The sequence below is a fragment of the Myotis daubentonii genome, chromosome 1, assembly GCF_963259705.1.
Source record: "Myotis daubentonii chromosome 1, mMyoDau2.1, whole genome shotgun sequence".
NCBI classification, from domain to species: domain Eukaryota; kingdom Metazoa; phylum Chordata; class Mammalia; order Chiroptera; family Vespertilionidae; genus Myotis; species Myotis daubentonii.
In genome coordinates this window covers 231,860,735-231,884,625 of record NC_081840.1, presented here as the reverse complement: position 1 = coordinate 231,884,625, position 23,891 = coordinate 231,860,735, and the positions used below count along the sequence as shown (strand labels likewise).

The 23,891-nt window shown below is 63.8% G+C and overlaps 1 protein-coding gene across 19 annotated transcripts in view; it reads left to right on the top strand.

The window, feature by feature from the left end:
- The window catches only part of ABLIM2 (actin binding LIM protein family member 2), a 102,428-nt gene that overhangs the window by 54,665 nt on the left and 23,872 nt on the right, over window positions 1–23,891 (top strand). For 4 of the 19 annotated variants that reach the window (XR_009450097.1, XR_009450110.1, XR_009450102.1 and 1 more), the window contains 10 exons: window positions 1,119–1,163; window positions 3,081–3,158; window positions 4,155–4,298; window positions 5,747–5,779; window positions 7,185–7,305; window positions 10,292–10,390; window positions 14,274–14,372; window positions 14,785–14,838; window positions 20,588–20,640; window positions 21,277–21,418. Coding sequence is in view for 2 of the 19 variants with exons in the window: in XM_059676603.1 (XP_059532586.1) it covers window positions 3,081–3,158; window positions 4,155–4,298; window positions 5,747–5,779; window positions 7,185–7,305; window positions 10,292–10,390; window positions 14,274–14,372; window positions 14,785–14,838; window positions 20,588–20,640; window positions 21,277–21,418 (823 nt within the window). In the remaining 17 variants the exon portion in view is untranslated. Of the gene's footprint in view, window positions 1–1,118; window positions 1,164–3,080; window positions 3,159–4,154; window positions 4,299–5,746; window positions 5,780–7,184; window positions 7,306–10,291; window positions 10,391–11,240; window positions 12,093–14,273; window positions 14,373–14,784; window positions 14,839–20,587; window positions 20,641–21,276; window positions 21,419–23,891 lie in introns of those variants that run through there. The other 15 variants (XR_009450108.1, XR_009450100.1, XM_059676603.1 and 12 more) reach the window with 13 other exon arrangements.

The following is a 23,891-nucleotide window of genomic DNA, read 5'->3' as shown; positions in this document are numbered from 1 at the left end:
GGGCGGCGGCCCCTGAAGAGGAGGCAGCAGCCATGGCCTCGTGAACTCCTGAAGCCGGCCCCGGTCAGGGTGGCGCCAGTGACGTGGTGGCCGTAGGAGAGCTACCTGCCCGTCCTGGGTGTGCTCAGCCGTCTTTCACCAACGGCCCCTCTGCGCCGGGCCTGGGCCCTGGGCCCTGGGAGGCTCCTTTCCTGCCCTTGGAGTCCAGCTGTGCCTCTGCCCGGCTGTGTGACCTCGGGCAAATCACTGGCCCTCTGAGCCTCGGCCCTCAGCTTTAACCTGGAGACGGGCGGGTGTCAGCCCCCGCACGCTGTGGGTGAGACTCGTGTGCCCCAGGCGCCCTGTGACCCTGGAGGAGGCTGAGCGTGGGGTTGGGGGGTGGGGGGGGGCTGCGGCCCTTTCCGATCGCGGGTGCAAACAGACCCCGGGCTGCTGCGGACCCAGCGCCAGCGCACGGGCCAGGGCCGCGCCCAGGGACCTGTGGGCCCTCCCCTGCGGGACGCTCCCGGGTGAGGGGCACAGGGCCACTGCCGCTGCACCGGGCTGGCCGGGGCTTCCTGCCGTGGCCCCGCTGGACCTGAGGTGAAAGTGAGGTGACCTCGGAGCCCAGCTCCCCACGCCGTGTCTCCCCAGACACGGAGCCCCGGGGAGCGTCTTCGGGCTCCTAGAGGAGGAACCGAGGTGCAGAGGGTTTCAGACGTGTGACATGTGTGCGGACATCAAGGTGGACGGTAAAACAGGCCACCTGGCCACAGGGACGGCGAGAAGGCAGACCCCGGGTTACCTGCCTCCGAGTGGCCATCGTATCTGGGGAGGGGGCAGCTGGGGACCTGGGGCTGCACTGTGGGTTCGGGCTGAGCTTGGGGGAGACCCCTGCCCCCGCCAGCCTTCGGAAGCCTGTGGTCTGAGGGGACAGGCAGTCCCAAGACTCCGCCCCATTCAGCAAGCAGAGCCCAGTCCAGGGGCCGGGGAAAGCAGGGCAGGCCTCCCGGAGGAGGCGGCCCCAAGCTTGGTCCCGGAGGATGCCAGGGCCATGGAAGGGGGTGGGCCAGGCTGACGAGTGGGCCATGCAGAGGTGAGCCACAAGCATCACGCCCTCTCCCCTCTCTCCCTTCCAGATGCAGAAGCAGGTTTGCCGGGGCACCACCCCCTGTGCCTTCCAGGTTTGTGCCTGACGGCTGGCCCTGGTGTTGTCCCGTCCTCGCTGCTGTCGTGCTGCGTGTAGGGGAGCTGGGCGTGCTCCGCCGGGGAGGGCGGCCCCACGGTCTGTGTTAGTTAGTGTCCTGGGCTGACAGCGCTCCAGGGGCCTTAAACAGACACCCCTTTTCCCCGCCCTGGAGGCCTGAGGCCCAGACCACGGGGCAGCAGGGCGGCTCCTCCCAAGGCCTCTCCTTGGCGTGTAGAACGGCCGTTTCCTCCCCGTGTCCTCACAGGGCCGTCCCTCTGTGTGTGTCTGTGTCCTAAGCTCTTCCTTTTTAATATATTTGTATTGACTTCAGAGAGGAAGGGGGAGGGAGAGAGAGACATCAATGATGAGAGAGAATCGTGGACCAGCTGCCTCCTGCACGCCCCCTACTGGGGATCGAGCCCACAAGCCAGGCATGTGCCCTTGTCCAGAACCGAATCTGGGACCCTTCCGTCTGCAGGCCGACGCTCTATGCAGCTGGGGCAAGCATGTCAAACTCAGGCGAACACAGGCCAAATAAACAAGGTTTACGTGTATGTGGCCGCAAAAAAACAAAAGCTTCAATTTTCATAGAAACGTAGGTTTATTTCGATAGAGACGTGGAGACGAAGGGCTGAGATAAAGGAGTCACCGTCAATGAGTATTTGTTGCGGGCCACAACTTTGACATGTTGAGCTACGGCTTACTTTCCCCTTGTAAGGACTCCTCACATGAAGTCAAGGCCCCACGTAGCTTAATTAGGGCTTTAAAGGCCTGTCTCTAAACACAGCCCTGCTCTGGGCACTGGGGTGAGGCCTTCCTCATGCGAGTCGGGGACACCACTCGGCCATAACGAGGCCCCGTCCAGGCTGCTGGCACTGCAGTGGCTGTGGGTGCTGAGGGGGGCCGGCCAGAATCGGGGGGACAGGGGTCTGCTTAGGAAAGGAGAGGGAGGGGGCAGGGGTGTGGGGAGAGGGGTCCGCGCTATTGGCTGGGAGGCCCTGCGCGGAGAGGGTTCCCTTTAGACGGGCGAGAGGGAGAGCTAGTGGGGCTGGCCAGGCAGGGCCACGCTGGGCCAGGTGAGGGGAGCGGCAAGCCACGCCCTGCAGGCGGATGGACATAGGTGCGGTCATCGGGTGGAGCCGGAGGCGAGTGTCCACGCAGACACGGGGCAGGCCTGCCGTGGGAGCAGAGGAGACCGCGGTCCGGGCGCCGTCACTTCCAGGGAAGCAGGAGATGTGCTCGGGGAGGCGAGGGGCAGGACGGGGCTCACACCGCAGGGGGCACTCGGGGGCAGGTTCCACACGTGACGGAGGCCCCGGGCCAGGACGAGGGCTCAGCGTGAGAGCGGCAGCAGTGACCTCCAGGGGCTGTTGCTGAGACCTCGCTGGGGTGCGGGACCAAATGCGGTTCCTGCAGGGGCTGCCGGTGCTGAGAGAGGCGTGGAGCGGAGTCGGGGGCCTGAGGGTGGACTGTGGCCTGGAGCCCAGACTGGCCTTTAGGTTCAGGGACCATCCCTAAGTCTGACAGCAGAGCCGCTGCTGGCCTGCGCTGCCCCACGTCCCGTAATCTGGGCGGAAAACGTCCCCGAGCGGCCTTGCCCCTGGCGCTCAGAGCCCCTGCCTGCTCCTGTCCCCCTGGAATTGGTCCTCTCCGCGCCATGAAAGCTCGCACTCGGCGTTACAAACCCGCTGGCGTGTAGCCGTGTCACCGCGGTCTGTCTGATCGTCTCCAGTGGTCTGTGCGAGCTGCCTGTCGCTGTGAGAATGCTTCACCCTGACAAGGAAAAGAACCGCCGTGAGCCGGCCCTCTGGGCCACGTGACTGACGGCTGCCTTGGGACCGTCTTCGCTGACACGTCCTGTTTTCCGTCCCCATCCCCTCCCCCTCCCCCCCCCCCCCCCCCGCTTCCCCAGGAGACCAGGACGTCCTCCGAGAGCATCATCTCTGTGCCTGCGTCCAGCACCTCGGGGTCCCCCAGCCGCGTCATCTATGTAAGTTGGGCTCTTTCTATGGGGAGGGGGCCTGGGGGCGTCACTGAGCCGGCGTCGGCGCTGCCATCCCTGCGCGGGGACTGGTGTAGACCTCGGGAAGCTGACAAGAGCCTCCTCCCCGTGGGCGGAGTGACCCCACCGCTCCCCGGGACTGTGGGGACAAGGGCGCGAGGAGGTGCTCTCAGCTGCGGTGGATGACGGTGTAAAAGTGACATCGCCCCACGCCCTGCGCCAGGGCCTCCTGAATGACGTGCCGGGCACCCGTGGGGTCAGGCAGGCGTGAATGCCCTGCAGATCCGTGCGTGTCACCGTGGAACGTGCTCCGAACGTGTTCCTAGGGAAGCACGCTGAGGATCACATATTATGAATCCATTATCGTTCAAGAGGGTGTGTGTATGTGTATATGTGTGTATGAGTGTGTGAGCGTGTAAGAGTGTACATGTACGTGCGCGTATTAGTGTGTGTACGTGTTTGTAAGTGTACATGTGTGGGTGCATTCGTATTTATAATACTTGCTTTTCTGCACACATGGCTGTGTCTGCATGTGTGTATACATGTGTGCATGTGTTCTGACATGTGCACCTGTGTCTGTGCATTTGTGTGTGCACGAATGTGTTTACACGCATATGCATGCCTGTGTGTTTGCATGTGTCTGTGCGTTGTCTGTGTGCACACAGAAGTGTCTGTATGAATTATTAGATCATGACTGAGCATCGCTGTCCGCCCGTGTCAGGCCCGACACCGGGGCAGCTCTCTGACCCCTGAAACCATCCACTGGCGCTACCTCTGCCCCTTCGTGGAGAGGCATGGGCCCGAGAAGGCGCTCCCTCAGGCCACGGCGGCCCCTCGTGGCCCGGCGTCGGGACCAGGCCCACGTGATCACGAGGCCTCCTGGCCCGTTAGGCGCTTCACCCTCACGGGGCTGGGCGCAGGCTCGGCGCCTCCACACCTGCCTCACTCGGGTCTGACGGTGCCGCCGCCCTTTCCCTCCCGCAGGCGAGGCTGGGCGACGAGATCCTGGACTACAGAGACCTGGCTGCCCTCCCCAAGAGCAAGGCCATCTACAACATCGACCGCCCTGACATGATCTCCTACTCGCCCTACGTCAGCCACGCGGGGGACCGGCAGAGCTGCCTCGAGGTACGGCCGCGGTGTCGGCCCGCGGGCGGGTGGCGGCCACGGCGCAGGCCCCTGGCTCTGTCCTCGCTGCTGGGCGACGCGGGGCCTTCACCCCCGGAGACGCGCCCTGGGCGTCCTCTCTAAGGAGCCCCGCTGCGTTCTGCCCGGACACCCCTGGCAGACGCACGCAGCTCCCTGGGGCCGAGCCTGGGAAGCCCTGTGTGGCGGGGAGCAGGCAGGGGCCGGTGTTCAGGAGATGATGGGAACGGAGTAGCGCCTGTTTCTTGCGGTTCGGGACCATTTTCACGATGTGCGAAATGTAGTTTTCCTTTATCCGGTGCCTTCAGCCTGCTCCCCGTCACCAGCCGGGCCCGTCCTGTCCCCGCGCTCCCTGGCGTGGCTGCACCCGGATGACTTACTCCGTGGGCCCCGTGGGCAGCATCCATGACTGACTCTCAGGCGCAGCCGCCCTCCGCTTTCTGCGGGGTCACTGTTGGTGCCCAGTTTTCCAGGGTGGTTTTGAGGTTCCCGTGTGACCTTGTTGCCTGTGACCAACGGGAGTGTCTGCCAGCTGGCAGCCCGGTGCGTGTGCCATTCAAGTGGGAGGCCTGGCGGCAGAGCCCTTCCCTCCACGTGCCCGGCCCTCCTGTCTGAGTCTCCAGGCGGGCCGCCTGGGAAGGGAGGCTGGGGCCCGGGCCGCCACGCTGGAGGTGGTGGTTGGCGCCAGCCCCACCAGCCCCGCTGACGTCTGCAGTCACAGTGGCTGGGCACGGCTGGCAGCTCAGGACAGAGCGGGGAGGGTGAGGCCAGAGGGGCTCCTCCTCACTGGCTCTGTCCCTGGGGACAGGCAGGGCCCCATGGGTCTGAGTGATAAGTCCCAGGAAGAGGCTGGTGGGCGGGGCGGAGGGGAGGGTCTGACCTGCTCCCACCTCCCGCTGCCTGAGCAGAGCTTGGCAGGGGCCTCCTCGTTCCTGTCCGGCCGGGCTCTGCTGGAGGCGCTGGGAGAGGGTCGGGAGGCCACGCCACTTGGCCACCACCCCCTGGAGCCAATGTCCGTGGGGCGGACGGTGCTCACCTACTCTAATGGGGGGGAGGGGGTCCCTGGCTGGGAGGCTGGTCCCTGCTCCCAAGGCCCCCACCAGCAGCGCTGGCCTCCCCGAGCCCCGAGCCCGGAAGACTCTCTTCCTCGGTCTCCCAGGGCGTCGCCGGCCCACGCCCTGAACCAAGCTTCCTGTTGGAAAAACTTCTTGGAGAGCAGGGGGTGCTGGGGGGCCGGGACGGAGACCAGCTCCACTGTCCCGGCCTCTTTCTCGGGGTGCCATCCCTTAACCGCGTTTCTCCAAAAAGAAGGTCTGGGAGCCCCGGGGTGGGTTCCCGTCCCCGTCACGTGAGCGTCTGTGCCCGCGTGTCTCCCCACGAGCAGCCGCCGGGGCCGCGGGCTAACAGGCTGCTCTGTGTTGTGTCCACAGTCGCCCCAGTTGCTCTCGCCAACGCTGACCGAGGTAACCGCGCCCCCACGCGTGCTCGCGTGCTCCCGGGTTATAAACATAACCACCTGCCGCCCGGAGGGCTGGGGGCCTGGCCGTGGCGCCCGGGGCCACGCGCTCCCGGCTCGGTGCCCCCTCGGCGTTGGTTATTTTTATGATCGCGTGGCCCCTGCATGCCTCCCTGGCGCCCCTGCAGCCCTGCAAGTGCGGACGTGGGGCCCGGCCCGCGGCCTGGGTCACGGCTCCTTGGAGACACTCCGGGCACCGGGGCGCCGGCCCAGCTCCTGCGCCTCCCGGGGGGACGTCCAGGAAGTCCTCGCAGATGAACATTCTGGAGGCATTTCTCTGTCCGGCAGCATCGGTCACGGGCAGCCTGCTTCTCCTGTTTCTCAGGGTTAATGAGAGCAGAGAGAGAGCTGCCAGCCAGGCTCCAGGCTGTGTGGGCATCAGACCCTGGGACCCTGAGCCCCGGGGCAGGCGAGCCGAGGAGACAGGACATCTGAGGGTGTGACCGGCCCCTGGGGCTGGCAGAGGACGCCTGAGACAGAGAGGGAACGCGGGACTGTGGCTGCCTAGCGTGTGCCGTCTCCAGGGCTGGGCCAGGGTGAAGGGCTCGGGTTGCAGCACCTGCACGAGGCCTGGCTGAGCTGGGGGGCGTGGTGGGGAGGCGCAGGGCAAGCTTCGGGGACGGTGACTCGCAGTTTGGTTGGAGAGTGAGCCCCAGGAGGTGGTGGTAGGCTGGGAGGGTGGGAGCCCTGAGCGCCAGGCCCAGACTCTCACCTTGCCATCCCCACACTGGCCTCGGGGGCCAGAGCAGCCGCATCCACCGGCGGCCGGACACTGGGCTGGGGTGTGAGGGCTCATGGCCACGTGCTGAGCAGCGGGGGGCCCGCAGCCTGATCTTCCCTGTCCCACGTGCCACGCCATCTCACGCCGCCTGCCGCCCGCTCTGATGCTCTGAGCAGCTGCTCATCCTGCTTGAACGGAGTCCGCCTTGTCCATGCTTGTGGGTCTGGCTCAACGGGGCCCGCAGCCTGGACCCTATCGAGGCTGGGGAGAGCACAGAATCTCAGTGGTTCTCAAACTGTGTTCCAAGGAGCCTTGGGTGCTGGGAAGGCCTGCAGGAGGGGAGCTGACGGGTGTGGGAGGACTGGGTGCCTGCAGCTCCATCATGGGAGCCTCAGCCGCAGTGGGGCTGGTGGAGGAGGCAGCCCTGCCCTCTGGCCCCTGGGGGCACAGGCACCATGCTCAGCCGGCAGGAGTTCAGCACCAAGGCCAGCCCCCTGCCTCCTCCCCTGGACCACAGGTGCAGGGAACTTCCGGGCCTGGTTGGTGGGCTCTGAGGTCAGGGAAGCAGACACTGAGCGGAGGGGGGTGGGCCGGGCTCGGCTCCGTGCTCACCAGGCGTTTTTCCTCCCAGGGAGACCAGGACGACCGCTCCTCCAGGCAGTGCCGCACCTCCAGCCCCAGCTCCGCCGGGTCGGTCAGCCTTGGGCGCTACACTCCGACCTCACGGTCGCCCCAGCACTACAGCCGGCCAGGTACTTGGCCCCACGGCTCCTTTGACCCTCTGGGAAGCAGGGTTTCTTGTTGCCTTTCCTGCTATGAATCAGTCTGTTATGTACACCGGGCGGGTGTGGGCTGCCGGTGGGCAGTGGAGAACCGTCCATCAGGAGGGGGCCCCTCATGTCCGGGCCGGGGGGCCGGGGGGGGCCGCGAGGCAGCGGGTCCCCCTGCGGGTAGAGGAGCTGTGCGTGAAGCTCACAGGCACAGCTGAGCACGTGGGAGCAGCTCTCGGAATTCATGTCTCAGTAGAGCAGACGCCGGGAAACAAAGGCGCAGAGATGGAAGGAGCCCGCAGTTCCCGCTCACGGGGGTCTGGGAAGAGGAAGGCAGAATCAGTGCCCAGAGAGTAGAGTCATTCCCCTTTGGCGCGTCAGCCGCAGTGGGCGGTGGCCCCACGGACAGCAGCCCCGTGGGAACATGGGCAGGAGGCCAGCACCAGCTGCTCAGAGCAGGGCGAGCCCGAGGAGGCCCCTCCCCCCTCCCGCCCCATCCCTGCTTGGTGCCCCGCTGTGGGCTGCTGTCCCTGAGCTTCCAGGCGCCTCGTCGCCCTCAGAGTGTCAAAGTCCCAGGGACACTCCACACACAAAAAGGACGCTGCCTTTTTGAGGGATTTTTCCACGCTGCTTCCTCCTGGCCAGCCGCTGCATGAAGCCATTTCACATCCATAGACAGCAGCTTAGTCTTGCAGCCTCTGTGGAAAAATCAAAGCCCATTCATCTGCAAAGTTACTGTCCTTGGCTCCCTGCAGTGTGGCTGGTGCGTCCTGCTCAAGAACACTTTCCATACGTGTTTGGAAAGTGGATAAGTGAATGGGAGAGTGAGCGGGCAAGTAAGCTAGTGAGGGAGGGACTGAGTGAGTGAGTGAGTGAGTGAGTGAGTGAGGGAATGAGTGAGTGAGTGAGGGAATGAGTGAGTGAGTGAGTGAGGGAATGAGTGAGTGAGTGAGTGAGGGAATGAGTGAGTGAGTGAGTGAGTGAGGGAATGAGTGAGTGAGTGAGGGAGGGAATAAGTGAGTGAGTGAGGGAATGAGTGAGTGAGTGAGTGAGGGAATGAGTGAGTGAGTTAGTGAGTGAATGAGTGAGTGAGTGAGTGAGGGAATGAGTGAGTGAGTGAGGGAATGAGTGAGTGAGTGAGGGAGGGAATAAGTGAGTGAGGGAATGAGTGAGTGAGTGAGTGAGGGAATGAGTGAGTGAGTTAGTGAGTGAATGAGTGAGTGAGTGAGTGAGGGAATGAGTGAGTGAGTTAGTGAGTGAATGAGTGAGTGAGTGAGGGAATGAGTGAGTGAGTGAGGGAATAGGTGAGTGAGTGAGGGAATGAGTGAGTGAGTGAGTGAGGGAATGAGTGAGTGAGTGAGTGAGGGAATAAGTGAGTGAGTGAGGGAATGAGTGAGTGAGTGAGTGAGGGAATGAGTGAGTGAGTGAGTGAGGGAATGAGTGAGTGAGGGAATGAGTGAGTGAGTGAGTGAGTGAGGGAATGAGTGAGTGAGTGAGGGAATGAATGAGTGAGTGAGTGAGTGAATGAGTGAGTGAGGGAATGAGTGAGTGAGTGAGTGAGTGAGGGAATAAGTGAGTGAGTGAGGGAATGAGTGAGTGAGTGAATGAGTGAGGGAATGAGTGAGTGAGTGAGTGAGTGAGTGAATGAGTGAGTGAGTGAGTGAGGGAATGAATGAGTGAGTGAGGGAATGAGTGAGTGAGTGAGTGAGGGAATGAGTGAGGGAATGAGTGAGTGAGTGAGGGAGGGAATAAGTGAGTGAGTGAGGGAATGAGTGAGTGAGTGAGGGAATGAATGAGTGAGTGAGGGAATGAGTGAGTGAGTGAGTGAGGGAATGAGTGAGTGAGGGAATGAGTGAGTGAGTGAGTGAGGGAATAAGTGAGTGAGTGAGGGAATGAGTGAGTGAGTGAGGGAATGAATGAGTGAGTGAGGGAATGAGTGAGTGAGTGAGTGAGGGAATGAGTGAGTGAGGGAATGAGTGAGTGAGTGAGTGAGGGAATAAGTGAGTGAGTGAGGGAATGAGTGACTGAGTGAGGGAATGAGTGAGTGAGTGAGTGAGGGAATAAGTGAGTGAGTGAGGGAATGAGTGAGTGAGTGAATGAGTGAGGGAATGAGTGAGTGAGTAAGGGAATGAGTGAGTGAGTGAGTGAGTGAGGGAATGAATGAGTGAGTGAGTGAGTGAATGAGTGAGTGAGTGAGGGAATGAGTGAGTGAGTGAGTGAGGGAATAAGTGAGTGAGTGAGGGAATGAATGAGTGAGTGAGTGAGGGAATGAGTGAGTGAGGGAATAAGTGAGTGAGTGAGGGAATGAATGAGTGAGGGAATGAGTGAGTGAGGGAATGAGTGAGTGAGGGAGTGAGTGAGTGAGTGAATGAGTGAGTGAGTGAGTGAGGGAATGAGTGAATGAGTGAACGAGGGTGAGTGACTGAGTGAATGGGTAAATGAATGAATGAATGCCTGAGTGAGGGAGTGAATGAAAGAATGAATGAGGGAGGGAATGAAGAATGAGTGACTGAATCAGTGAGTTGAGAGCGACTGAACAGGCAAGCACGCGAGTCAGGGAGTGAAGGGCCCTCTGCTGACCCCTGACTGCTATATGTGGGTCACCTGGGCTTGTGGACTGTTCCCAGCCGGGTGGGAAGCCCAGAGAGCCAAGACCTGAATCTCGGCTGCTGAGGCCCTGTGATTGTCGGGGGGCAGTCTATCCAGCTGCCCTCCACCAGCGTCCTTGATCACAAGGAGCCCCAGGAGGGGAACGGGCAGGGCACAGGGCCAGCGGCTCCTGTCCCCAGAGGGCGGGGCCTCCGCACTCCAGCCCGGAGCAGACTGGTGGAGGGCGCCTCTGGCGACTCCCCTCCCCAAGGTCTGCCTCCTTGGTGAGAGGAAGCATGTTCCTGGCAGGTGGGCCTAGGGCTGGTGCGGCTCTGCGGCCCCGGCCGGGCAGACTGACTTGCTCTCTGTTGCCCTGCAGCTGGTACTGTGAGTGTTGGTACCAGTAGCTGCCTGTCCCTGTCCCAACACCCAAGCCCTACGTCCGTGTTCAGGCACCATTACATCCCCTACTTCCGAGGTAAGGCGCGCAGTGCTGCGGGCGCCCCAGGGCGCTTGCCACACGTGTGTGTCGTGTCCGTGTCGCCGCATGGCTTCCCGAGCCCCGTGTCTCATGCCTGTGCTCCTCGCTGTGTCTCGTGAGTCCAGCTCCGTTTCCGTTCGTGTGTGAATGTTCCTGGGGGGGAAGTGTAAGCACCTCGTGGTGTGAAGGGTGAGCAGAGAGGTGAGGAGAGGGGTGGAGAGCTGCAGGCAGAGATTAGGGCCTCTCCACCGCTGCCCTCGGACCTACATCATCTCATTCTGTCCCCACCTGTCACTCCATGGACGTAGGGATGCCAGCGGCGGGTACCAGGCCCAAAGGTTGAGGCTGAAGGGGGCAGGGACGTGTCCACAGTCAGAGCACAGGGTGGCCTGGGGCGGACGCACACCCTGCATGGCTCCCACTCCTGCCTCTTCCCAGGGCCAGACCCTGCACGGAAGCATGTGTGTCCGCCCCGCTGGGAACATGGCCTAGCTCTTCTTCACCCACATGCTATGGTCTGAATTGTGTCCCCCCAGAATCCGTATGTCAAAGCCCTAACCCCCCATGTGACTGCCTTCAGAGAAAGGTATTTAGGAGGTTATTAGGGTCACACGAGGGCCCCAGACCCGTGGGATTGGTGGTCTTATAGGCAGAGGAAAGACCACAAGATCTCTCAGCCACTCTGTGGGCGCTCAGAGGAGCAGCCACGTGGAGACAGGGGCTGTCAACAAGCCAGGAGGGGAGCTCGCACCAGAAACCAAGCCTGCTGCTGACTTCCAGCCTCCAGAACTGGGAGGAAGAAATGTCTGTTATCTGAGCCGCTCCGTCCATGGTGTTTGTTACGCAGCCCTAGCTGACTCATACACTGCAGAGAGACTCAGCAGGAGCAGAAGCAGCCGTGCCGTTCTGCCTTCTGTCCAGAGGGGACCAGGAGGAGGCAGGCTCTGCAGGTTTACACTCTCAGCTGACGGTCACCAGACGGGCTCCTTGCTTCCCTTATATCGTCACCATCACTGGCTTCCTGTGGCCTCATCGGGTCTGCTGGGAAGAGGGCCCCTGGTCCTGGGGACCACATCCTCCTGGAGCACCGATCCTGCCACCGCGGTCCCTGCAGGACCCACTGACTCTTGAAAAGCGGCCAAGCTGGAAATGGTGCATTTTGTGACGGGTCCCTCGGGGGACGGTGTGGCAGGGCGAGGAGAGGAACCGTCCCGTGGAGAAACCTGGCACCACCCCGACCTCGGCCAGGGGCCCGGGTCAGCATCACGTGATGGGTCATGTGACAGCAGGTGCCCTGGACCCGATGGGGTGAGAGGGCACCTCTGTGGTCTTCCTCCCAAGAACCATGCCCTCCGCCTGGTCTGAGGAAAACATCAGGAACCCACCACGGAGCCTTTGGCAGACCCCCTGGCCCACGCAGAGCCGGTCGTGAAGGACAAGGAGAATCTGGTGCCCAGGTCCAGAGGGCCCAGGAGAGGGACGGCTGGACAGGACGTGTGTCGGGGGATCCTGGGCCAGGAAAGATCTTCAGATAAAAGCGGGTGAGGCCCACGTCAATGTGGCGTTTGTGGAACCCCGTTGCCGTGATGCCCGTGACGTGAGCCCTTTGCTGGAAGTAAAAGAAGGCGGCTTTTCAACGGCCAGGGCTCCCCATCGCTAGCAAGCACCGCCCCCCGCCCCCACCCTCACCCCGTCCGGCGCCCTTTCCTTCTCGCTGAGGGATGAGCCTCGGTCCCGGCCACCTCCCTCGGGAGCCAGAGCCTCGCCAGGAGGGACCTGTGCGCCTCCTCCTCGGCAGCACAGCAGCTCCTCTGGTTCCCTCCGTCCACGGTGATGTCAGCGTGGGGTTTTCCGCCAAGGCCCGGAGGAAGCGGGTCCCGGAGCCGGAACCGGAGCCTCCCGGGCCCCTCAGCCTGTCCCTCCTGCGGAGGTGGCCACGGGGGGGGGGGGGGGCGCGCCCCGCAGGCCGTCAGGACATTCTGACAGCTGATGTGGCCCCGCGCTGCACGTGGCCTTGTGCGGGGCCGATGCTAGTGGCGCCTTTTATTACCGCGGACCTCACAGTGAGCGGGCGGCGAAGGGAGGCGGTGCCCCTGAGCCTGACCAGGAAGCGTCTGGACAAGTGGGGAGGATTGGAAGGGGGTTCCAGGCGGGCCTGAGGGGGAGGCGAGGGGACGCCAGGAGGGAAGGGTGTGAGCAGAGGCATCACGACCTGGGACCGAGGCCTCGAGGGGTGGTGGCTGGTGTGGAAGCCCTGAGGGCGGAGGTGAGGGGGTATAGTGGTCCCGGGGCCACCATGGCTGTGTCCCAGCTGCCCCTGGGCCTGGGCCCCCTGAGCGCCGGGTGGAGCTGGGGACTCCTTAGAGAAATGTGCACACAGATCCTGCTTGTGGCCTGGGAGGACGCTGCACACGGGCTGGGGCGCTGGGGACCGGAGGCCTGTGACCTGTGAGGCTGTGGCCTGGGCCGGATGGGGGTGAGGCCATGGGTTCGAGGCAGAGGGAACAAGCCCTGTGAGGCCTCCCGGTTCAGGGCCCTGCCGGGAGCCCGCCACTCGGGGATGGCCCCGGCTGAGCCGCACTCACGTTTTGGCACCGAGTGGGCGGGCTGGGTGCAGTTGAGTCGCAGCCACTTGTAGGGTGGCCTGGGAGCCCTTGCTCCCTGGGGTGGTGCGCAGGCAGGAAGCTCAGGGCGGCTCCACACGGCGCTGGGGTACGGCCGCCAGGGACAGGCAGGGCTCCCCCCAGGAGGGGCTGGGCAGCTGTCTCCCTGATGTCCTATCAAGGCCGACAGGTGACATGGGGGCCCAGGCACTGGAAGGTGCTCGAAGTGACCCGCAGCCCCTCTGTGGCCTCGGCCTGGTGGGGGCCCTGGTGCGGCTGCTGGAGCCGAGCTCCACCCACCCTGGGAGCCCCAGGCCCTGCACACCAGCCAGGCGAGAGCTCTCTGAGCCGGCGCCTCCCCGCAGCACAGGGCCGCCCGCTGTTCGATGCGGCCTCGTCACCCGGGGCCCTGTGGCGTGAGCAGCTGCAGCTCCACGGGATGTTTGGGGTGGCGCGTGGCCCTGCCCTTGGCCGAGCTGTCATCGAGCGAGCGGGGTTCCCTGAGGCCACGGGAGGGGAGGCGCCGCGCCTCACTGGTCCTCCCAGGTCCCATGCCATTGCGTTCTGTCTGTCACGTGGTTCCTTAAACACGGGTGGGAGGGGGCGCGCCTGGGGACCAGGGCCATCCACGCTGTGACTTGATAATCCAACCTTATTCCCCAAACAGCAGTGGCACATCCGGGTGGGGCGGGGAACCGGAGCCCACATCAGGTTCTTTCCCTTTAATTTGCCACACGTTCGCCTCGGGGAGTGGGGGGGGGGGGGGGGGCGGTGGTGGCTGCTGATGCCCACGCGGTCTCGCTCTCCTGTGGCTGGTGAATTTCCACCGCGGCTTTGCGGACTGACGGTGATGAGGGCGAGCGCTGGAACCCGTGTGGATGCCCATGTGGCCTCTCCAAAGAGGGCAGCACCGTTTCAAACAGATAGGAAGGGGCCTGGGCCGATGCCAATACCAGCGCCCAGAGCCGCAGACCGCGTGCTCCCCAAGGAGACCGCCATGCCCCCCAAGGGGAGCAGGCTCTGCCGAGGCGGCCAGGCCACCCTCCCAGGCACCAGGAGCCATGGCGCTCAGCCCTCAGAGCCGCTGTGCCTTCGCCACGGGGCCCGGGGAAGGGTGGGCGCGAGGTTGGATTAACAAGTCGTGGGCCCGTGTGGAAATGGCGGGCAGGGGCTGGGGGCCCACAGGCAGGGAGACGGGGTCACCGAATAAGCTTTCTCGCTTGAAATGCTCTGCTCTGCTCCCCCCTGCTCTCCGCTGTCTGCGCTTCGGCCTGGAGGCAGTGAAAGCGGCCGCAGCACCCCCAGCCTCTCGGTGCTGTCCGACAGCAGGCCGCCCGCCACCTACCAGCAGGCTCCGCGCCACTTCCACGTCCCAGGTAGGCACCACCGCGGCCCGTCTCGCCCAGCAGGTGTGTGGGGGGTTCCTCTCGGTTCCCCCAGCCCCCCCATCTCCCCCAGTCCTAAGATGCTTAAAAAATCAGCAAATGGGTTTGCACATCCCCCCACTTCCTGTCTCCAAAGGCCCACAAACACCAGGGAGACACTGTGCCCCCGGGGAGTGGGCTGGAGCGAAGGGCTGTCTGGGCCGGCGGGCGCCCTCTGCCCCTCCCCCCGGGGCTGGCACCGGGGCTGACTGAGGCTTGGTCTGAGGCGGTGGGCCTGGTGTCCGCCGAGGGCGGGTCCCAGATCTTTCTGGAGACCCCAGATCCGGGTGCCTGGGGAGCGCTGACCGGCCATCCGCTCGCTTGCTGACCTGCTCTCTCTCCTTTCTGTCTGTCTTCTTCCCAGACACTGGCGTCAAAGATAACATCTACAGGAAGCCGCCCATCTACAAGCAGCACGGTACCGTGCCTCCTCGCTGTGCGCTCCGCATGCCTGCCCCTGCTCCGAGCCCTCACTCGGGTTGTGTGATGCCTGATGCCCCCCTGCAGCGGCCCTGAGCCTGAATGCTAAGTGCACGTTCGCTCAGGCCCAGGGCAGGCCTCCGCATGGAGCCCGAGGAAAGCGGGTCTGATCACTGCACCCTGTGGCAGGCACCCGAGGCTGGCGCTCACGGCCGGGCTGGGGGGCGTTGTGCCCGGCTGGGGGGTGTTGTGCCGGGCTGGGGGGCGTTGTGCTGGGCTGGGTGGGGGGGGCGTTGTGCCGAGAACTGGCTCCGGTGGCTGGAGTTTGCTGCGTGGAGAGAAGCAGCCAGGCTGACCTCAGCCGAGGAGGGAGGGACAGGTGTCTCGGGTCACAGCACAAGCCAGCCTGTCTGCGGGAAACAGGACAAACCGAGTCAGTCGGTCATCCCCGCGTGGGAATGAGGCCCTGAGTGGTGGGAATCGCTGGCCAGAGGATGAAAGCCGAGCCTTCAGCGAGGGACTGCTTGCATCAGCAGATCGGGGCTGAGATACCGAGTGGAGAGAGGGTCTCGGGCCCCCAGCCTCCTCACGGGTGGTCACCCAGGCCCACTCTGCCTGAGCCTGCGGGGCAGGTGCCCAGGGAGCGGTGGCCGAGCCATGGCGCAGGAGGCAGGAGGCCGGAGGCTCACGGTGTCCCCGTCTGCACAGATTTCTGGGTGATTTGGGGCATCACCTCCATGAGCCGGTTTCCTCATCTGCAGAATGGGACGGGCCCCTCCACCCTGGCCTCCACGGGCCGCCGGTGAGGACCCGTGGGGCGTGGTGTTACCACGTTGCTAGGAGACGGGCAGAGGAGTCCCCACCCCGGAGCGCCCTGCTCAGATGCAGCCGGAAAACAGCACGTCCACACGGACCCTGGCTGGACGCTCCCGGGGGGATGGCACACGCGTGCCCCTTGCTTGCTGGCAGGTCAGGGGCCGGGGCAGACGCGGGCGGCTTGCTGTCCTCGACGCAGGCGCCCTGTGCTGGGGGGTCTCGGCCTCTTCCCAAGACAGGAAGAGAGAGAGTGAAAGGCCTGCTTTCCAGGGTGATGGGTGGCCTTTCCCACTGCCTCCCAGCCAGGGCGCGGAGAGCCCAGATCTTCCCGAAGGTCAGAGAGGGACGGGCTCCCGCGGGGATGAGTGGGGAAACTGAGGCCCAGCTGAAGGATGCGCCGGCCTCCGTCATGCCGCCGAGGCCTCGTCCTGCACGCAGCGGGGTGCTCGCCCGGCCCGCGTTAGCCGCAGAGGCTCCTCCGCACGGGGAGAGGGGAGAGGCAGTCGGTGAGGTCACGGCGTGGCTGGGTGACGTGTGGCCCGGCCAGACCTGAGACAGAGCTGCACCGGGGGTCGGAGGGGGCGGCCAGCAGGGATCCTCTGGGGTCACTGTTCACCCGGAAATAAATGCCTCTCCCCTCCAATGGCACGTGAACTCCCATTTGCCTGAACCCTGAGCAGTGGCCGGATTCCTCGGCGCGTTCCAGATTGGGGCTTGCTGACTCCTTCGTGAACGAAATGGCGTACAGCGCCTACTCGGACGTACATAGGGCCCGGCACGTGGTTGCTGCGGGCTGGCCTCACTCGCGTGCCCGGCTGAGCCCGTGCCCGGCGGGGCGGTGGCACGCCATTGAGCGCCAACCCGTGGCAGGTGTTGGAATGTGACACGGCTTCCCCACCCCGTCGGCATGGCATGTGCCCTGTCAGAGGCGTGTGTGTGAGCATGCAAGCATGCGTGTGACTCCATGCATGTGGGCATGTAACACCCCCGCCCCAGTCTCAGCAAACGGACCAGCCAGCCGCCTCTGGGGGACGGAGGAGCGCGACTCGGGTGGGGGGAGCCCTCGAACTCCTGAAACGGACGGCGGTGACGCTGTGGGGCGGGCCTTTGAGTTCATCTCACATAACACTCGGCGAGCTCCAGACTTAGGCTCTCATCGATGGCACTGCTTTTCAGCTCTCCAGTCCCAGCTCACGCCGCGCTTTTCTTAACTCCGCGTCACCCCTCCTGGCGCTCTGGCCCTCCTCCTCCGGCCAGCGGGCGGCCAGGCCCGTCGGGCGGGGGGACGAAGGTGGGGACGAGCGGACCAGCCCTCACGAGGCTGCCACTGGACGTGTCAGGGCACGTGCGCGCTTGGCACGCCAGCTCGTTTCCTGCTGACTCTGAGGTCAGGTGGTGGAGTGACCAGTCAGTGGCCAGGCTGAGGTCCACACCCAGTCTGCCTGCCCCCTGACCTCTGACCCCTGGCCCTCGAGGCCGCCTTTGACAGCATGGAGGCCTCGCAGTATTTTCTTGTAACTACAGCAGTTCCGACTCTCCTTGGCTTTTTTAAAGTAAACGAATAAGAAAGAGAGGAAAGGAAGCAAAAGGAAATGACTGGGGCGTTTTAAACGGGGAGCTCCCGCCCCAGTGCGGGCAGCAGCAGAGCGGCAGCAGGGGCGGCCGAAGGACAGGCCACCCAGCGGGGCGGACACGCCCAGAGCTCAGAGCTCAGGCGCCACGCGGGACATTCCTGATGTTTCCCCGAACACCAACCCCTGGCAGGCACGTTGTGGGGCGGCCTCGATGCAGAGCACAGCCCGTCACCGGAGCCCACACCCCTCAGAGGCCCCTCTGGACGGGGTTTCATGGCCACCTCCCTCGCTCCAGCCTCGAGGAGGTTTAAGTGAGGCTGCTCTGAATCTTAGCAGAGAGCAGGGCTTGGTGTTCCGGCCCACCAGGGGCGTGAAGCGGGGCCCGGTGTTTAGATGGTTTAAAGCAGCGGTTCTCAACCTGTGGGTCGCGACCCCTTTGGCGGTCGAACGACCCTTTCACAGGGGTCGCCTAAGACCATCCTGCATATCAGATATTTACATGGCGATTCATAACAGTAGCAACATGACAGTGATGAGGTAGCAACTAAAATAATTCTATGGTTGGGCCACAACATGAGGAACTGTATTTAAAGGGCCAGAAGGTTGAGAACCACTGGTTTAAAGTGATACAAGAGGCCCTGGCCAGTGTGGTCCAGTGGTGGGGCATTGCCCTGTGCACTGAAAGGTCACCTGGTTGATTCCCAGTCAGGGCACATGCCTGGGTTGCAGGCTTGATCTCCAGTAGGGGGTGCACAGGAGGCAGCCGATCGATGTTTCTCTCTCCCTTCCTCTCCCTCCTCTCTCTCTAAAATTGTAGGAGGTAGAAGGACGCCTCCCTGGTTTCCCAGGAGGCGGACATTGTCTCATCACCACCAGCTGCCCAGTATTGGGGGGTGGGGATGGCCCTCCCGCCTCTCGGAGCCTCCCCCATACCAGGCAGCAAAGGGGGCCCCATGTCATGACTGTTTCTGTGGCACCTGCTTTAAAACAGGAATGAGTCAGGTCTCGTGTGCCTCTTCCTGGGCAGTGGGGTTGAGTCTCGCTGTGGTTTGGGGGTCCTCCTGGGATGGAAAGGGGAAGGCAGGCTCCACATCCAGGAAGGAAGTTAGAAACCCCGCGGTCATGGGGTGCCGCCCACACAGGTTCCCGGGGACACCAGGGGTCATCAGCCTTTCCCGTGGCAAATGCCTTCCAGGCTCTGAGGAGCCGCCGGGTTCGGCAGGAAAGGCACCCCACCCGGGACCCTGTCCTCTGGGGGCCGGTCCTCTCGTGACACTGAAACAGCAGCCGAAAATCTGCCCCAACGTCAGCCTCTTGACTATTCCCAGGTCTTCAGACCTGAACTCCCCCCAGGCCACAGCCTGCACGTTGGCGTCCTCACAGCTCAGAGGAGTGGGCGTCATCCGCCCACTTTACAGATCAGGAAACTGAGGCTCGGAGCTGTAGGGAGCAGCCGCAAACAGTGCCAAGCCCCGGGAGGTCCCGTGTCTCCCGCCCAGGCCCCCTTTCTCCGGGGCCTGGCGTGGGCCGTGCGGCTGCAGACGGGCCCTGCGAAGGCTGTGGTTGGCCAGGAGCTGGCGTGTTGCAGAGGGAACGTGTAAATCTTGGCGGATGCTCCTGCCAGACCACGGGGTTGTCCGTGAACCCTGTGTCGGGAAGTCCGGCCCCAGCTGCCGTCCTCGGCTGTGGGAAGTCCTCGGACCCAGGGTGGCCCGTGGCCCTGGCCTCGACTCCGGATTCCACGTAGCAAAGGGCCTCGGTTTTTTGCGCTTGCAAATGGCCCCCGCGTCGGTCTGGTCCGTCGGGGCCTCTGCGGGCTGGACGGGGGCAGTGTCTCCGCCCTCAAATCGCCGCTGGCCTAGTGGTCCTGGGGCTGCTGGCAGCCGCCACGAGCCCCGCCGATGGATGGCAGACGCTCCAGAGTCCCCTCCCCAAGGCCGTTGTCTGGGCAACAGGAGAGCCAGCATGGGCACGCGTCCCCCCTGGCCCTGCCCCCAAGTCCCCCATCACCCCGCTCTCTGTGCAGGCTCCCTGTTAACTTGCCTCTGCGAGTGGGAGGCGGGCTTTGGATTTTCATGGTGGAACACGTCTCTCGCTGAAGGAGAGGAGGCGGGGGAGGGAGGAAGCGTCGCGAGGCCGGACGGTCCTCAGCTGTGGCCTTGCCTCGTCGAGGTCCTGGAGGCCAGTCCCCAGGCTCCCAGCTCTCCGGCCTGATGTCGGCCTTGTCCTTGATGGTGTGTGGGGCAGGGCGCCCCAATAGGTGACGGGGCCCGGGCCCTCCCTAGGTGCCAGGCAAGGGCCCCCGTGCGTCCTTGCCACGTGGTCTCTGTGGCGGATGGCAGGCCCAGGGTCCTCCTTTCGTTGCTCTGTGCTTGGGGTCGGCATGTCAGTTCGGGTGCTCGGGGTGGGTCTGTACAGACTGAAGTGGGCGCTGCCTTCCCGGGTCAGACTTGGTAGGAGAGCACGCGATCCAGCTGGGGGCACCCGCTCTGGGGCCGGGAGAACACGGCCGTGACTCGGCTCCACTCCACGTGGTCACCCTGGGTATACCTTCTACCTTGTCGTTGCCCTTCGTGGACTGTTCCCAGTGATTTGGGGGTGGCCAGCGGTGAGTGGGGGGGGCGGTCAGAGGAAGGACCGGGAGTCAGGCCGCCTGGGTTCAAAGGGCAGCCTCTGCTACCCGCTGACCCACGACCTTGAGGAAGGCGGGACATCGCTCTGAGCCTCAGTCCTCCTGTCTGTGAAGTGGGTTGTGTGGTGACAGGCAGCGATGCCCGTGGGGCACCTGGCTGAGTGGGCTCAGGGCGGTCTGGACGACTGAGACCTCCTTAGTTTGAAGTTAAACCTGGGAGGAGGAAGTGTTCTTCACAATGACCCGTCGCTGCACCCCGGGGGCTCGGCTGGATTTTAATGAGCCGTCACTTCACCCACCTGCTCTGGGTGTTAAGGCCTGGGGTGCACGGGCACACGGCCGCCCAGTGCTCCTGCCCAGCCCCTCCAGCTCGCTGGCACCTCCGCCCTCCAGAGGCCCCCACTGGGGCCTCGTCTTTATTTCCCATTTTAAAAAATACATCTTTACTGATTTCAGAGAGGAAGGGAGAGGGAGGGAGACAGAAACATCGACGATGAGAAAGAATCATTGACTGGCTGCCTCCTGCACATCCCGCGCTGGGGATCGAGCCCACAACCCGGACATGTGCCCTGACCGGGAATCGAACCCTGACCTCCTGGTTCATAGGTCGCTGCTCAACCCCTGAGCCACGCCGGCCGGGCATGATTTTTTCCAATTTTTGAGCCTAACTGGGGCGTGGGAGCCAGAATAAAGGGCGTGTCCTGACGGACGGCTTTCCCTTCCAGCTTCGCGGCGCCTGGATGGGGAGGACGGGGGTTCCGACCAGGACGGCAGGAAGGTAATGCGGCGGCTGGTCCCAGCGGCTTGTGCAGGAGAGCTCGGGTCTATGGGTGCCTCTAGCTGCAGCCTCGGCTCCTCCCCTTGGATGCTCCTGAGGGGTCCCTCCCGTCCCTGAAACAGGCATCAAATCCCAGAGCGGGTGGGCTCCTCCCTGCTGCCTCCTCTGACCTACGGGGCGGCCCAGCCCCTCCCGGGTCCCATCCTGTGCCCAGGCGGCCTGCTCATGGCTCTGTGACTGGCCGGTGTCTGAAACGAGAGGAGAGTGAGCCGCAGGGCGCTCTTGGGCACAGGAGAGGATTGTTCTAGAACGGGCGTGGCAGGTGTTTTCAGTAAGAGGCCAGAGGAGACCCCTTGGGCTTGGGGGCCACGCCAGCCCGAGGCGATGCACGAGGAGGCGGGGAGGGGGCAGGGGAACATCGCCAGCGGTCTGCGGGCGGGCGGGGCCTTCCTGCCCCGGGAGCTGCAGCCCCTTCCCATCCTTCGGGAGGGAGGTGTGTGTGGGAAGAGCCCCGGCCGGCTGCCCCGCGTGAAGCCATTTGGGCCCCGGACCTCCCTGGGCCTCAGTCTCCCCGTCTGTGAGGCGGGCGGAGCCACTGCGGATGACCTGGAGGTCACGCGCCCTTGTGTTTCCCAGCAGAAGGGCAGCTGGCTGATTCTCCAGGGGGACGCGGACACGAGGACCAACTCGCCCGACCGAGACAGCCAGCCTCTGTCCCTCAGCAGCGGGGTCGACAGAGACCCTCTCCAGACGGGCCCGGGAGACGGCTTTTACTCACGTGAGTGGTTCTTCTGAGCGAGGCGCCATCCTGTGGCCCGAAGCACCTCATGGCAGAGGACACCCCCCCCCCACCCGCACCGCAGGCCGCTCCCCCAGGTGGAGCTAAGCGCAGGTGCAAACCCACGGGCGACGCGCGGAGCAGGCCCTTCGTGCTTGCCCTTCCCTCGAAGCCAGAGCCGCAAGTGGGCGGAGAGCCGCGCAGGGAAGGCCCCGGGCTCCAGGCTGGACGCGGGGCCGTTTCCCTCCGGAGCAGACGCACACGGTCCAGGCAGCGGGGCCAGACTCGGAGTGGATGCGGCCTGTCCCGGACCCACGCTTGTCCTGAGCCAGGGACCGGGGGCCGGGACTTGGGGTCCCCAGGGAGTGTGGGCGGCAAGGTGACGGCGCGAAGCCTGAGTCGGAGCCGTCTGCAGATGCAGGACACTCCCGAGGGCCTGGCTCCCAGGGGCTGTGTGCCGCCATAGAGGGGGCTCTCGGGGGACCCGGCGTGGTCTCCGGGTCCTGGGGGCGGATGTGGTTTCCTGGGGCCAGCTCGAGCCTTAGCGGGGAGCAGAGGCCGAGCAGGGACGGGTGTGGGCGCGAGAACACGGAGGAGAGATGCCGGCTTTGCCTCAGACAGTCCTGGGTTCAAGTCCCCACTCACCATGACCGGCCTCGTGGCGTGGCATTTCGCCTGTCGCTGGGCGTCAGTCCCACTGTGTGCCTGGCTGGTGTTTGAGCCCTGAAGGAGGTGATGTGTGTGCACAGCCGGGCGCATAGTAGGTGCTCAGCAAAAAGACCATCTCATCCTCGCCCTCATCCTCATGCTGGAGAGTGATCTGTGGGAGAGCGGGAGGGGCTTGGACATTATTGTTAAAGAAAAACTCAAACGAAAGAAGGGTCATTGTTTTGTGTGGATTTGTAAGCAGGACTCTTAGCACCCCCACAGTCCGTCCCTCCTGGGGTGCAGCCGGTGCACAGGGCTGATGTCACCACGGGCAGGTCACCCCCAAAATGTCCCCCGAGAGACTTGCCCCGGGAGGCGGCGTGCTTGTCCTGGAGCAGGTCTGGAAGGGGTACGGCAGCTGCCCGTCCCCCCAGTAGGCAGGTCTCGGGGTGCAGGAGGTCACAGGAGAGCCACGGGCAGACTCCCTCCCTGCTCCCGGCACCCGGGCCCCAAGGGTACAGGACTTGCACACAGGCCCTGGGCCGTTGGCGTAGAGTGTGGGCCTTTCTGCTTCAAGCATTTTCCTGACAGTTGTGTCGGGAAGGTGGGGAGCCCCTGCCACCCCCGCTCAGTAGCCCCAGGGCAGCCCCTGCCCCGGGGGCAGCGTGGCACCAGCCCCGGGTCCAGAGCCCGCAGGAAACTGGGGGTGTGGGTGGTCTTCTCCGCTCCAGCCCTCCCCTGGCTGGGTGGTAGGGGCCCTCCTCTGCGAGGCTGCTGGCATGCCCACCCCCACTCTCCTCGCGGGAGGCCAGCTGCTTCCCCCAGGGGTTCCCTCTTATGCCCGTGGCTCGGGCTGGGGGGAGGACACCGTCCTGTGTCGCTGGACCCTGTGGTGGGCCTGCGCTGCTCCGGGTCCCACCGTCCTAACCTTCAGGTCCTTCCTCTCCTTTGCGGTTCCCACGTGCCCCCTGGTGGTCAGAGGAGGCTGCCGGGCCAGGGTGAACAGATTGAGGAGCCCAGATCCTGCCTGTGAGCAGGGAGGAGGAGGGGCGGGCCAGGGTGGCCTGGGCTTGCTTCCCCAACGCTGGCTCTGCTTCCCCATCTGTACGTGCCACAGCGCGGGGCAGGGCTGTTCGCGGTGTCCCACAGGTGGCGGGCCCCGCGAGGCCCGAGGCTGTGCCAGCTGTTTCGAGTGGCCTGTCACACACCTGCAGGACTTGTCTGTCCCCTCCGCCCCTAGCCGCCTCGTCACACCTGCACGTGCAGCCACAGGTGGAATGCAGTCGCTTCCCATGCAGGTGCCCTGGCCCGCAGGAGCCGACTGCCTGGCTGGAGCCAATGGTCTAAGTGGGGCGCTTCCTCCAGAGAATGCACGGTGTGTGAATGTGTGTGTGTGTGAGTGTGTGCGAGTGTGTGTGTGTGTGAGTGTGTGTAAGTGTATGCGTGAGAGTGTGTGTTTGTGTGTGAGTGTATGTGTGTGTGAGTGTGTGTGTGTATGAGATTGTGTATGTGTGTGTGTGTGAGATTGTGTATGTGTGTGAGTGTGTGTGTGTATGAGTGTGTGTGTGTGATTGTGTATATGTGTGTGTGTATGAGTGTGTGTGTGATTGTGTATGTGTGAGTGTGTGTGTTTTAGTGTGTGTGTGTATGAGTGTGTGTGTGTGAGTGTGTGTGTATGTGAAATTGTGTATGTGTATGTGTGTGTGAGTGTGTATGAGTGTGTGTGTGAGTGTGTGTGTATGAGTGTGTGTGTGTGTGAGTGTGTGAGTGTGTGTGTGTGAGTGTGTGTGAGAGTGTGTGTGTGTGTGTGTGTGTGTGTGTGAAT